The sequence below is a fragment of the Ammospiza nelsoni genome, chromosome 3 (assembly GCF_027579445.1).
Source record: "Ammospiza nelsoni isolate bAmmNel1 chromosome 3, bAmmNel1.pri, whole genome shotgun sequence".
NCBI lineage: Eukaryota > Metazoa > Chordata > Aves > Passeriformes > Passerellidae > Ammospiza > Ammospiza nelsoni.
The window spans coordinates 8,467,515-8,482,241 of record NC_080635.1 but is presented as its reverse complement, the minus strand read 5'-3'; the positions used below and the strand labels follow the sequence as shown (position 1 = coordinate 8,482,241).

Here is a 14,727-nt window from a genome sequence, read left to right as displayed (position 1 = left end):
GTTGACCAGCTATAATTCCAAAATATTTTAAAGAATAAGAAGGAAAACAACCCAGATTTTTGTTGTCTTGTATGTAAAAGAAATTATACCTTTTATTTATCTCCCATTTCTTCTCTTTTTTAGGTTTTCCAAACGAGCCTGCTGCTGTCATTGCCCTTAGCACTATTAAGGAATGGTTAAGCAAGAATCACAATGAGGTATGGAACAAATTTTTTTTTCAGATTTCTGTTTACGGTTATGGTCTTTGACTCCAAAACTGTGAAAAGAGTAAACATAGGCTTGAGCCTTGAAGTCAGGTCAGGACATTATAGCCAGTGGAAGATTTTTATATCTAAAAGCTATATTAGAGTTCAAAGGAAATACCTTTGTTTGAAACCATACTGTGCATTTTCTGTGAATTTCCTGTGCATTGTAATCTTTCCTGGCAGAGCAGAAGACTGTTCTCTTCCTGAGCTGGTTCTGAGTGTCAGAGTTTTTGGGTAATAATGAGGAGATTCTTGGAAAGGAAATGTGCACACCAGTTGTCACTGGAAACGGCCACCAAAGATCAGTGGTGTGCCAGAGGTCACTTTACTGTAAAGACCTGTAGGTTCCCATTTTATGTTTTCATTAATTTTTTTATTTACTTCTATTTAGTGTCACTAAATATGTTATTTTTTATTAGTACTGGTCATCTTCCAGTGGCAACATAATAGTGATTGTTTGTACAAGACAAAAAATGCTTTCAACAGAATGATCTGCATCTCTTCCCTTCGCAGTGTTTGTCTTTCTCTATTCCTAGTGTTGGGTTGCAGAAGTGCAGCAAAAAAGTGGCAAAACAAATAATATCATAATGTCTTAAAGTGACAGTCTGCCTGTTTCCTTGTGACTATAGCCAGCAGATTTCAGACAGTTGAAGTTGTTTGGTATTTTGTCTGAAAACATTGAACAAAGCATGCAGTGGAGAAGCACTGCATACAAGGACATCATTAGTAATATTTTTCCTCTAGTATATTCAAGGATATATTTTTTTTCCCAAGCATCTGATATATCAGAGCATGAATTTAGTGAGTTTATGTGGTTTTGTTTGGGTTTTTTGCCAAATTTGGATTGAAAGGAAATAATATGTTGAGATTTGAGTGGAACAGTTGAGGTTTTCAAACCTGGAGGTGCACTAAGGAGGGCTGACCTGTCTGGACCCTGATTATTTCAGTACTGAGTACTTGGTTGTTGTGGCTTTTGCTGCTGTCACAGTTGCTTCCCACAGCTAGAAAGATGAGCAGTGAAGCAGGGATTTGGGGTGGACAGACTTGATTAACACTATTAGGGCCTAAATCTCATCAACTTAGCCCTAAACTTACATTTTTGGGATCTTGTCTGTTTCTAAGTTTAATCTTGATGTGTAAGGTTAAAACCAGTATGTTTGTGGTGCTTACCATCTTATAATTTCTCCTAGCTTCATTTTAACCCAATCATTTACAAAATAGGCTAAAAGGTTTGGTTTTATTTTTTGCTCCAGAAATAAGCATTTCTTCCTCAAAAACTGAGTCTGTATTGTATGTACACCTCCTGCCTTGCTCCTCACAAACTCCAATTTAACCAGAATTACCTGTAACTAAGTAGCTGTTGTTTATAATATTTGGACAGTGAAAGTAGTCCAGGCTGTCCTAAATACAAAGCAATATTATTTATTATAAAGTTATCCTACTCATTTTACACCACAGTTGTTTTTTCAATTTGGACTATTATGGCTCATAGTTGTTGTCTTAAATGTGTTTTTCCTAACATCCTGAATCCCAACCTCACCAAGCTGAGGTCTCACTGTTTGATGCACTTGGAGACGTATGGGTGGTGCAATTATTGCATATTACTGGTGATGATGATGATTACTAGAGCTGTTCCCCCAGAGTTTTTGTTGATTTTCAAAGGAAGTGGAGTATTATGTTTCTGTCAAGATATGTTTTGAGGGTTTGGTTATCCACAACTTTGTGCTTTCTCACATGAAGCTTACTGTCTTCCTGAGGTTTTTCCACAATCCTTTGGCTTAAGTTTTAGATTATGGCATACTAGCATGTTTTACTTGTCTTAAACAGGACAGCAGCAAAATGAAGATAATTCATTTTATGAAGGACAGCAGTAACTTTTGCAGTAAAAGGGATCTTTGGGAAGCATACCATTACTGGGTTTCTGTCATTTAATGCATATAGCAATGTGGGCATAGTTACCTGGTTTAAAAGACCTGTGTCAAGTGTCAATCTGATCCATTTTATATTGTTATGGAACCACAGAATGTTTTGCATTGCAAGGAACCTTGAAGTGCATCTAATTCCAGCCCCTGCTGTGGGCAGGGATGCTACCCACTGTGCCAGGCTGCTCAGGGCCCCATCCATCCTGGCCTTGAACACTGTCAGGGGTGTGTACACTTACTCCCTTGGACTAGATTTTGTGTTTTGAGTAATAATATTATACATTACCCAATCTTTTCCCCAAAGTAGCTCATCATACAGCGATGGAATTAAGGGACTTTTTGTGCTTTAATATGGTCTCTTCTTATTGCACACAGCCATATGATATAGTCCTTTCTACAAAGTTCTGTCTCAAAGACAGATCAATTCCCACTACACCCACTGGATGTTTAAATTCACATTTTCTAGTCTGGGAGCAAAACCCCTAATGATCTGGCACAAGGGCAGCTTTTCGGAGTGCTGTCTGCATCTCATTCCTGTTACCACTGAGCCAAACCTGCTCTCTGTACTGCCTGTGCTGACAGGATGAGTTGGTGTGTCCTGCTAACAGCCTCTCCTGAGCGAGAGAGGCCTCCTACCCTTGGCTGTGCCAGAGTTAAATCAATCAAAGTCAGCTTCTTCCCCTCAACCTCTGCTCTGCAATCTGCCTTGCCTGTGAGAAGGATCTGCTCCTTTAGTCCCAAAGGTGTCTGGCAGCCAGTCGTGCCCTTGGACCTAAACACTCACGGAGGTCTCAAACTGCTTGATTGTGGAATGTGAATTGACTGATTGAATTCAAGAAGTTTTAGTGCAAGATAGAGAGCATGCTCACCAGGGAATCTCCCTCCATAACAATATACCTGGCAAAACCAGGCAGGTGAATAAGAAGGAAAGCTGATAAATTTCCAAGTCTTTTGTTGTGCTCTACAGCAGCCATGTCTTGTCTGCCTTCCAGCAGCCCAGCAATCTGTGACCAATTTGAGAAAGATAAAGGAGTATTCTTGTTTTCACCTCTCTACCTTTCTGTAGTACTTCTTTCCTTTGATGGTGTAATGAAGATGTTTCAGATATTGATATTAATTCCAAATATAAATAAAGCAGTTGCTGTATTCCTTAGTCAGCCCAGAGGCCTGAAAATGTGACTTGAAGGACTTCTGCAAGCTGTGTTAGAGTCCTGCAAATTTCTTTGTCACAGTATTTAAAAGACAAGTGATTTGCATTTAATAAAAGGTTTTCTTATCCAAGCCCATGGTTGTGCTTGACCCCTCAGGTGTTTGTATAGAAACTTATTAGCATGCTTAACTCTGATGTCACTTAGATGAATGTCTCATTACCATGCAAATGGAGTTAGCTGCTTTCTGAGGTTAATTGTTACAAAGCAACAGAGAGGTATTTCTATTGTAATTTACTCAACACATAGCCACCATAGTCCAGCAGCCTAAAACTGCAAAAAGTTGTCTGGAAAAAACAACCATATTTTAGGTAGTGGTTTGGACTCAGTTTTGTGCAGCACCAGCAGCACCCTTCCACTCTTGAAATGAAACCCTCAGTCAAACTAATCTCTGGCCGTGCTTTACACCCAGGTTTGCTGACTTGCAGCCAGGGGCCAAATCTAGTTTAGAAGCTGGTAAATGGTGTTATGCTGTAAGTGTAGAAATCCCTTGGAGCAAGCTCCCCAGTATGGCCTCAGTCAGCAGTAGTGGTTAATTTACTGCAGACCACCTAGGCTATCTCCTTAGCAGACTGTGCTTTCACTTTGCACAAAGTGCTCCAGAGGTTTAATAGAATTCTTCAGAGCACAAAATAGAACTGGAGTTCACTCTTTAGGAAATTACACCCTGGGATTCATTTTAAAATGCACATGAAGCTTTTTAAACAGGTCAGAATATTTGTTTCTGGGATAATTTGGCAAGGTTTGAGGTGTTACTAGCTGATTTCCTGTATCTCAAAAACATTATGACAGCTTTAAATACTGGACCCCCTACATTATTGGGGGTGATGGGGTATGGGTTATCTTTGGGTTTTTGTGGCAGATATATAGAAATGTTTCCAATGATAGAAATTATGTACTTCTGCTTTGCTGTGTTTCTCAAAAGGGTGAAAAATAAAAAGACCTCAGTGTGTGCCTTACCATAAAATACACTGACATGGAAAGCCTCAGGACTTTTTCACTGCTCAAGAAAAGACTTTAATTTAACAGCACATTTAATTCAAAGTATTGTTCTTTCTCTTGCACAATATCTCACAACATTTAATACACGCCCTGGTAGAACAACTAGGAAGGTGCAATGGCAATGTGTGTCTGCCAGTGAAGTAACTGATACAAATTAAAAGCACATAAATGAGAAATAAATAGACACATTCTGGATTCCTTTTCATTAGACTCACTGCCGAAGAGAGATTTTGTTTCTTATTTTGCCTGAAGTACATGAGACTTAGGTCCTTGTCTTTTAGCAGCTAGTTATAAATCATCCCACAGCCAAAAAAAAAAAAAAAAGTGAACATTTCCAGCAAAGCAGGATGAGCCAAATCCCAGTCCAGCTGAAATTAATGGAACTCTGTGTTAAAGGGGGTGGGGAGGTGGTCAGGATCACATTTGCTATACTCCTCCAGACAAAAATGTTCATGAGGAAGCCCCTGTTTCTCTAGTTAGACACACTGCAGGATGGGTGTCCTGTACTTGTGCTTCCATTGGTATTGTTCTCCATCCAAATATGATATGTGGGGTCATTTTCCACTATTAATGTAGCTAAAGGTATATCTCATGCAGCTAAAATGGTGCTGGGTACTGTGACCAGTTTGGAGAGAGATATTGTGATGAGCAGCTACTGCCTGGGAGGGCAGAGCAAAGGGAGCTCTCTATTGCACAAAGCAGGCTTGCCCGAAAGATCATTTAAATATTAATTTTATTGTGCTTTTAATTTCTCTAACCCCCTGATTTTTGTGGTCTCAGCAATCTAATTCTGGCTCTTCATTCTTCAGAGACAATTAAACAAAGTGGCATCTAGAGATGAGGTCTGGGCTTTATCTCTGCAGAAGGATGCAGATGGAGACAGCTTGTCTTGGAGAATGTTGCCTGATGCAGTTCCATTTAATGTAACCTCAGTTAGATTTCCCTAGGGCAGAGCAACTAACTTTCAACATGTATTCCAGAAAGGAGTGGAGTAGCTAGCTGGCAATATTTAATGAATGAAAACCAGTGCAAAAAAACCCCAAACATGTATATTAATGCAAACAACTCCTCTTAAGACAGCATGACTTTTGTTTTGTTAGCTTTCATGTTTACAGTTTTATAGTTGTCAACAAAACCATGTCAAATTTTGACAAAAATTATATGTATTTATGCCTAAGGCAATATCTTTTAGTTTGGGCCTGCAGTGACATGTATTTATTGTAAAGAACATTTATTACTCAGAAATAAAGCTCTGAAAATGCAGGTTTCAATAGAAGCCACTGACAGATCCTCAAGGACAGCAAGGGTGCCGATAAAAATTCATCCGGCTATTTTGGTCGCTCTGATATGCCAGTATCACTTGATTAGCATAATCTCCTCCCCTCCCCCAGCTCTGTTCTCTTGGGTAGGTTAAAAAATTATCTCCTTTCTATTTCTACATTCTAATTAGGTGGTAATCATATGCTGCTCTGATTGAAATGAAAATCAGCCATCATGCCACTGTCATCTTGCTGAAGACGAGAAAAAAAAACACTTTTCAACTGGTACAAAATTTAAATGATTTGCTTGCTCTGTATAGCTGCTCTCTCACCAGGCTCAGGGAGATTCAGTGCTGTCCCCAAAGCCCAAATCTAAGTATCATCCTCACAGACAATTCATTTTCTGAAATGATAAGGCAGCTGCCAAGGCAGCAATGCTTTTCTTCTATGTTCTTCAGGCTGCTGTTTAGTTAGAGGGGTGATAGAGGGAAGCAGACAAAGCCTGTCTTTGTTACACATAATACTTTATTTATTAAGTTGAAAAGGTTTTGGTATTTTTGCTACAGCTACTGAGAAGCAGGCAGGATGTATCTCTCCTGGACAGAACTGGTAGAGCTCATGATGGCTGGGGATGTCCCAGGCCAATGTCCTGTGGTGTGGTTTCTGAGATGCTCATTTGTTACCAAAATGAAACTGGGAGGAAGGATTTGGAGCCACGGCTTTCTGTCAGTGCTTCCCTCTAAAATTTGTGGAGGATTGAGGAAACCCATGCATAGTGTAGATGTTTTCACTGAATACATCCTTGTAAAAATACATCCCTGTCTAACCTTAGTGTACTGCATCAAAAACACCTTCAGTAACTCCACTGCAGCTAATGAGTGTCACTAATACAAAACAGAGCTCTGCATGGGTTCTTTTGTGTTTACAGCAGTTAACTATCTAATAATTGAAATTTGCCAAAGTATTTCTTCTTTTTATCCTTGCAGTTTAATAGCAGTTATGATAGCAGGAGCCTGGATAGCTTCAAACTTCTGCAGGCGTGTAACTAAATTAACAAAATTGTCTGCTTCAGGGCTGAGATTTTGCTTTGTTTCTTTGATTTTTTTTTTTTTTCCTTGTGATTTCTGGGTGCTTGGGGGGGCCTTACTACTGTGGTGAGCAGTGTGCAAAAATACTTGAAAATAAGTAGAAACAGTGGCTTTATTTTCCTTCTTGTTGCTTCTTACATGACAAAAAAGATCAGGATAACATCCTGTAATTCTTGTACTGGCTTTCAGCCAGAAATCTGATCATTTTAACTGGCTCCTCAAATCAACACAATGCAGAAGAGGTCCAGCCTTCATTTTGGAAGGATTCAGTTAATGTTGCTGCAATTCTGGGGACTCTAAATCTGCTGGTGTTCCTCATCCTGTGTGTATGTAGGAACATGTAACTAAGGAATAACAATCCATGTAGCTCGAGTGAGATTCATGGATAAAACACTTCATGAGTAATGGAGAAATTGCTGCAGCAATCTTTGTTTTGCTTCTGAGCTCTTCACGGTAGTAAATCGGTTGTGATTTATGTTTTGCTCTGCTTTGGTGTCTGAACTGTATCAGTGGGTTACAGCTGGGTTTAGCAGGAGCTGTGCTCAGCTGGGGTAGAGGAGGGACATGGGGGATAATGTTTTCCTTCTGCTCTGTGGAGGTTTGCAAGGAGGCTCCTGTTGTGGAGATATTCTCCTTTGGGAGGCTCCTCGGAGGAGCTGCCTGCCAGGGATGGGTCTGGCTGGCAGTCACAGCAGACATGGACCGGGTGGGAGGGACGGGCAGCAGCTGCTGGCCAGGCTGCCTGCCCAGCCACAGTCCCCAGGGACAGGGATGGCACTGCTGGCACAGGCTGCAGCCCTTCTGCACAGGGCAGGAGCTCAGGCTTGTTTCTTGCTGCTGCTGGCCCTGCCCTGGCATCCTGCAGAGTGCAGGTTGGCTTCTTTGGATGCTCTGTTCCCAACAAACTCACACGGCTGCTTTGCTTCTGGAAAGGTGCCACTTTGGTTTGATTTAAATTCAGTTCTCTTGCCTACAGTGTTTCCCAAAACAGAATGTCCAGTGTGGAACATGAGGGTGAAATAGTACTGAAATACAAAAAAATACATTAGGGGACTCTCGTAGTGAAGCAATCATTGGATCACCCTATGAAGAACCGAACTTGAAATAACTGTAATGAGAATATTTTGTTAGGTTTTATTCCACTTTCCCATCTAAGATCTGGCCAATTCCTATCATCATTTCCAACCACATCAGCCATCAACAGTAGGTCACAATCAAATATATGCAGCAGGAAACCCACATGGATCCTCATAGCCAGAGTGCATTCCCTATGAGGAACAGAATGAGTTTATTGCTGCTAGGCTTCAGCATCTTGACATATAGTTTGAGATATATGATTCTGACATTTAATAGGTTAGATTATATTGGCCACATACTTCATAGGTTCTGTATCCTACTGTATTCCTGGGAAGGTGAAAAATAGGTCTGTCTATGAAATAGGAAATGACAGAACAGATTGAGAAGAGCACTGTGGATGTGGAGAGCATTGACAATGAGGACCTGTGGAAAGATGGGAATGATGGCAGGCTTCCAAGATAAAATAACTGAAAATTAATACAGAACAAATTGCTTAAATTTAAATGCGAGAACAGTTTAAGGGTGCATATGACCTTCCTACTTAGACTTCAGGACAGATTATGTGATTCTTTCATTTATTTGGGATTAATGAAAAATGGAAAATAAATTAGGTGAGCTATGAAATTCTTCACTTCCACAGGAATTGTAAGCAATGCTTCATGGAAAGATTTTTTGAGTAAAGGCTATACGGAGACTTACTCAGGTTTTTCCTTACTTCTTACCTGATCTCCCATGAGATAAAAAATGAAATTTACCTTTCACAAGCATAGACTGTTTACAGCTACTAAATCTAAATTGAATTAATTTCTTGAAGCCTTATTTTCTTTTTACCTACATTAAAAAAAAAAAGGATGAATATACTTTGTGGCTAGTAAAATAAGTAGGAAACAACCAGTGATTAGATGATAAATACTGGTGAGGGTGAAAGCAGAATTAAGTAGCTTTAAAAGCAATATAATTTTACAGTTGAGATGAAGGTTTCCATGGCACAGAGCACAGCTTTGACTTGCAGTTATGCCTTGTAAATAAAAAGGTCAGCGTTGGAATGTCTCTCTTATTTTCTGTCTTCATCCTGATTCAGTAGCACACTTTGATTAAGGAGTAAATTTGCATTTACCAGAAGTGAATTTGGGATGCTTTTTTGAACCAGGAGTATTGAACTTCTCTCAGGTAGCATTTTTGTCTCATCTTTGCTATTAGACCTAAGGTACCACTTGGTAGGACTTCCCTGCTCTTTTTTAGGCTGAAAAGAAATACTAAGAATCAGCTGCTGTGTCTTCATCCACATGATGAATGCTCAGAAAATCCAGGGGAATAGGTGTTCTTCTGATTTCTCCCCCTCTCAAGAAACTAGGGCCTTTCAGGAACTCACATCTAAATGTTCTTGATTTGATGATGTGTGAGGAAGGGCTTTTTCGAGTTCTGCATTCTTTTCTGGTTTCTTCCAGACAGCTTTTCCACACCCTTAAAAGGCACTGTGCATTTAAACCTCAATCCAGCTGTATATTTTCAGGCTGGGAGAATGGTTTTATATGTAATTTTCAGCCTTTTCTGCTGGAAATTTCACCTTTCGTTTAAAGCCCCTTTGGGTTTGTGATCTAACCAATAAGTTAGAAAACCTTAGTCTTCTATTTGCATATTGAAAATCTTATCCTTTAATTTAGATGGTGATGGATTGTTTTATAGATAAAATGCAGTCTATATTAATAATTTCATTTATTCTTTTTGGTTTTGCATTTTTTAAAAAAGTGCATGTCAAATGTCTTCTCCATGTGTGGAAATAAGTCTCTGAACTTGCACTGTTGCTTATTGTTATAGGAGTTGGGTGCTCAAACCTGAAATGAAACAAACTTATCACAGAGCACTTTGACTCCCCTGACTTCAATCCTGATGCCTGTTGGATGATAACCTCTTCCCTGTGGACATTTAAACAAACATCTCCCTTTGGGGTTGCATATAATAATATATGATCTCTATGATGGTAACCTCCTGTTGGGAAATGTTTGAGAAGGGACAATAGAAATGAAGTGCTTTAGTCCTGCTGACTGTGTTCCCTCTTAAAATCTCTCCCTACAGACATCATATAAAGTTCATTAATATTTACAAAGCAAATATATTTCTTTTCAGACAGCTGAGGTGCCACTGCCCTTGATTTTTGTTGGATTCTATGAACTTTGATAGAGTGTTATATAGCATAACTGCAATATCTCATTAATATGCATGCTTAGATTTGTAGAATATCCCAGACATTTTTTATCCAGCTTGATTTTTATGGGGCACATCATATGAGAATAAAATCTCATCTTAACTACAGGTTGCTTATGTGTGTATGCTGTCACTCAAACCCCTCAGATGGGATCTGAGTCTTCATGGGAGTTTGGGAAATGCCTGGCATGCTCTTGGTACTGAATCACTTATTAGCAAGGTGGAGTTGTGTATGTAAGAAATTGCTGTCGTGCAAATTATCAAAGATGCTTGTAATTCAGTGTTCTGACTGTAAATCCAAAAAGTGAGCTTCTGTAGGCTAACACTAGTCTTCAAAGCCTTCCTAAATTTTACTGGAGGTGGAATTTTTGCAGTGAAGGAATTTTTGCACGGTTGCTAACAAGGAAGGACGGGCATAAGGATCGCTAATCTTGGAATCACAGAATGCTCTGAGTTGGAAGGGACACACAGGAATTGTCAAGCCCAGCTAGGGTGGTAGTGTTTGTGTTTGTTATAGGAGATACAGAAAAAGCCTGAATTAGCTCCCACATTGAAAGCACAAGCATTTGGAAAAAATACAGATACATTTCTTAGCACTTGTGGTAGTGTGAGCGTGGTGCTTCAGTTTCTGCAGTGCTCTCTTTGAGACAGAGATGTCTTTGAGGGACAATCCCATGACATGCAATTTATAGCCATGGTACTCCAAAAATAAATGTAGCTTGTATGATGCCTCCAAATAGCAAAAGCTGAGAGGGAAAGAAGTAACTATACATTTTTTTCCTGAGATATTAAGATAATAAAGAATTATAGGTATATAATACCATGTAAAAATACTAATTCAATGTGAGATTGCCCAGTGAAATGGGATTTCCTCCTAAATGATGAGTAATTTGTCTTTATTAGTGATTCATGGTCACCTTTTATGTTTTGTGTGTGGGAAAAAGGGATCCTGCTGCTATCAAATGAGCTGAGACCTGGGGCAGATGTCTAGCTGTGGACAGCCATGAGACCCTGTATTATTTTTCTCTGTGGCCTGGACTGGAATTAAGCAGGGGCAGGGAGTTCTGACACTGTCTCTTACCCAGAATATTGCCTGACCTTTAGAAATGAAGTGCAGAGAAGTTGTTTGATCCGGATTTTTAGTTGAAAAAATATCTTTGTTGAAAGGGAGAGCTACCATAGATCATGTGAGTGCACTGTTGGCTGGTGAGTTTTCTGAAGTGTGCTGGTGGAAAAAGTTGATCTTGGATCCAAAGCAGTCCCATGGAGTAAAAATTAATTGCTGATGCAGGGATCTGGCAGGTTCCAGTATGCACTGCTCTCCACTCCTTTGTACTTCCTTTTCACTTTCTTCCTTTCAGCCATCCCTCTTCTGCCCCCTGTGTGAGTGGTGAATGTGCCTATTTATATTTGGCTTTATCGCCTGGGCATTTAGCTGAGTGCTTTGCATCAGGATGTGGAAAACAAAGGCTGTGCCTCTACTCCGGGTCTATCTCATGTGCTGCAGCTTTTGTTTTTAGGTAGGGATTTCAGGTCCAGCTGCTCCTCATTGACCCTGTGGGGAAATGGCAGGTTGAATCAATTATTTGACATGCACATTCTCTGTTGGCACAATTCTCCAGAGCCGTATAATGGCACAAATTATGATACTTGCTAGTGAAAAAAGAAAGTTACAGTTGGGTATAGCAATTAATATGCAATTAAGGAGGCATTCTTTTTTCTTCCCAAGTATTTTTTTTTCCCAGCTATTTTTAGATTTGAATTGACTGAATGGTTAAAGAATTGCTTTTGGAAAGGAGGGTGGTAGTAGCATATTTTTCCTGCATGAGCTTTGCTTTTCTTCCTTCAGGGACAGCAAGAAGCACAGACAGCTGTTATTCAAAACAAAATTGAACATAAAATGCTATCAAATAATTTAATTTCTCTGAACTACAATGCAGCAGTGTTATGTTTAATGATGTATTGTTTTTTATCATACGTGGCATCGGTGTTCACGCTTACATTTGTTTAGAAAAATAACGAGATTTGAAGGTAAATGGAGTGTGTATCTGGAAACAATCTATGTCTAAGGCATTTTGTTAATTTCCTTGCTGCCCAGGGCAGTGACACTGCCCAGCAGGATGAAATGAGGAGGAGGTTGAAGGGTGTTGGGCTGTGCACGGGTTGAGATGTCAGCACAATGTGGAATGACATTGTCTGGGAGGAGCAGAGCAGTGCCAGCCCCTCTTTGGCCCAGGCAGCCCTGCTGAGGCTCCAGCACGGTGTCAGTGTTTGTTACAGGAGACAGAGAAAAAGCCTGAATTAGCTCCCACATTAAAACCATGTGTCAGTTTGTGCCAGCGCCTGGAGCGCTCTGTGTGACGGTGACACGTTGTCACTTTGGACACTCAGGGCCACCAAGCAGCCCCAGTTCAGCTGCTCTGCCCCCTCAGACACCTGCATTGTGTTTGACCTTGTGATGTATAGGCAATAAAGACTATTTTATAATAGTCTCCAGAGCTGTCATGTCCCAGTTTTCAGCTAGATTAATTAGCACCCGTGTGAGTAATTCTGTATGTAGTCATTTTGAGCTGATGATTTTCTTCCAGATTATTTTCTTCTAAATGCTCTAGGAAGTGGTTTGGAAGAAATATTCAGTGGTTGATAAAGGTATTTATGCATGTGAAGCTATAGATGGTGTATATTTTATAAAGCTTTTTCAAATAAAAATATATGACAAGTATAAGGTTTTGCTGGCTGGGTGGCCTCTGTGGGCTTTTGCTAAAAGAGGTCAGATCGGTTCTGTGAACTTAAAACCACAACTCTACTAATTAATGTGATAGGAAAATGCTAGGAAATGCAATATAATTATTCACAAAACTGGGTCATAATTTCTTTGGCAGTTAGTTTTTGAGCATGTTGCCACACCACAATGCTTTCCATTAATAATAAAGACATTTTGGAGAAATAGTATTAGCAGCTGGTTGACTGTAGTTAATTGATATATTATTGTATTCCAGCAAATTCTGTCAGGGACTGCTGTGAATGGCTTAAAGGCTTCTAGGGAGAAATAAAACCAAGATAACCAAGGAGAAGTTGTTTATCTTAATAGTTCTCAGGCTCTGTATACCCTGATTCAAGGAGGAAAATTACTGAAATACAGAAAGAATGTTGGTTTATAAAATAATGATATAATGATTTAATAAATGTTGTCTGTGGGAATAGCACATCAGTTCTTGTAGGAGTAGGGTAACACAGTGGAGCTCCAGGGAGTTTTAAAACCTGAGTGACTAAACAACATAAATCCATTCACTTATGGATTTAATCCAAGTGTCTTTGTCAAAACTTGGAGTAATGAATTGACAAGCAGTTTAAGGAATTACCCCTTTATTAACAGGGCATGCTAATTACTGCCTTCCCCCCTCCCAAAATTGACAGAGCTTCAAATGAATGCATCTTTGTTTTCAGAGTGAGGACTAGAGGAGAGAGGCAGAGTGAAGCCCTGGAGAGCAATTAGCAAGTCCTTCACCTTCAGATCACCAATTCCAATCCAGACTATTTTTTCAATTCTTGAGGGTTTCCCAGCCTCTGTACTAGTCTGGCCCCTGCAGAATGGAATTGAGAACATGGCTTTGGTCCCTTTTGTCCATTGACATGACTCCAGTTGCACTGATGGACACTTTGTATTGCAACAGTTTTATTCTGCAGTCATAGCACCCAGCTGGAGATTTGGCTTTTCTCTCCAGAGTTGCTGGGATTAGGCACAAAACAGCAGCCTCTGGTGTGGATAGTTGCAAGTGTTCAGGGATGTAAGAATGAATTCCTCCTTAGATGTGCTTATTGCAGGAAAGGGAAAGTGAGTACTTCAAAAGAACTGAGCTATTTGATCACAGAACATTTTATTGTACAGTTAATTATGTCAAATAGGCTGAACTGAGATAGGGTTCTTAGTGACTCCTTTGCTGTTTGTATAATTAGATCTACAGAGCTGTTTCCTCAGCTGGTGTCAGGCTGCTTAGCTGTGTTTAAGTCAATTTGCATCAGCTCAGAAGCTGGACCCTGCTATTTATGGAACCATTGACTGTTTATTATACCAGAGTAACACACAGCCAAGTTCTGTACCCTGAGGAAATATAGGCCAAGATGTATAAAGTCAGAAAAATGGTGCCCTGTTCCCTTTTAAGTCGTGATAGGCTAATCTCAACCTTCAGCACTTTTATTTGGCACTTTTTAGAACTTGCAGCAATTAGATACAGAAGTAAAGAATTGCCTTGGTGTTTTGGGTATGGACTTGAAATTCAGAGGAAAATGTGTGGTCGGGGATTTTGGTCTTTGTAGTCTGTGCAGGTATGGAAAAGTTTTAATATTGAAAAAGATAGACACTCTATATTCAAGTATTCAGATTCAGTTTTAAATGATGACATTAAAAAAAATGCCATCTTTCCCATGCTTTCATAAGTTTGAAGCCAGTGTTACCCTGGTGCTTTCTACAGCTGAAAACACAACACAGGTATCCCAAAAGAGTAGAACTCTCTGTGTCAGTTAAATTATTTTAATACAGTTCATCTTTCAAATTGGGTTCAATCTGTTAATGGATATTTTTAGCTCTGTAGGCCTTAGAATGCCCAGTTTCTTACGCTGTGCTTTTCTGTTCATCATTGCTAGAAACAGGGTTAACAGATTAATTACAAATACTGTGGAAAATGCCAGTGTCTAATATTGTGATTAATAAAGTTACAGTC

General features: G+C 39.6%; 1 protein-coding gene across 4 annotated transcripts in view; it reads left to right on the top strand.

Moving 5' to 3' along the window:
• The window catches only part of MACROD2 (mono-ADP ribosylhydrolase 2), an 850,453-nt gene that overhangs the window by 599,234 nt on the left and 236,492 nt on the right, over nt 1-14,727 (top strand). For all 4 annotated transcript variants that reach the window (XM_059467312.1, XM_059467311.1, XM_059467310.1 and 1 more), the window contains one exon: nt 124-197. In XM_059467312.1, the coding sequence (XP_059323295.1) occupies nt 124-197 (74 nt within the window). The remainder of the gene's footprint in view (nt 1-123; nt 198-14,727) is intronic.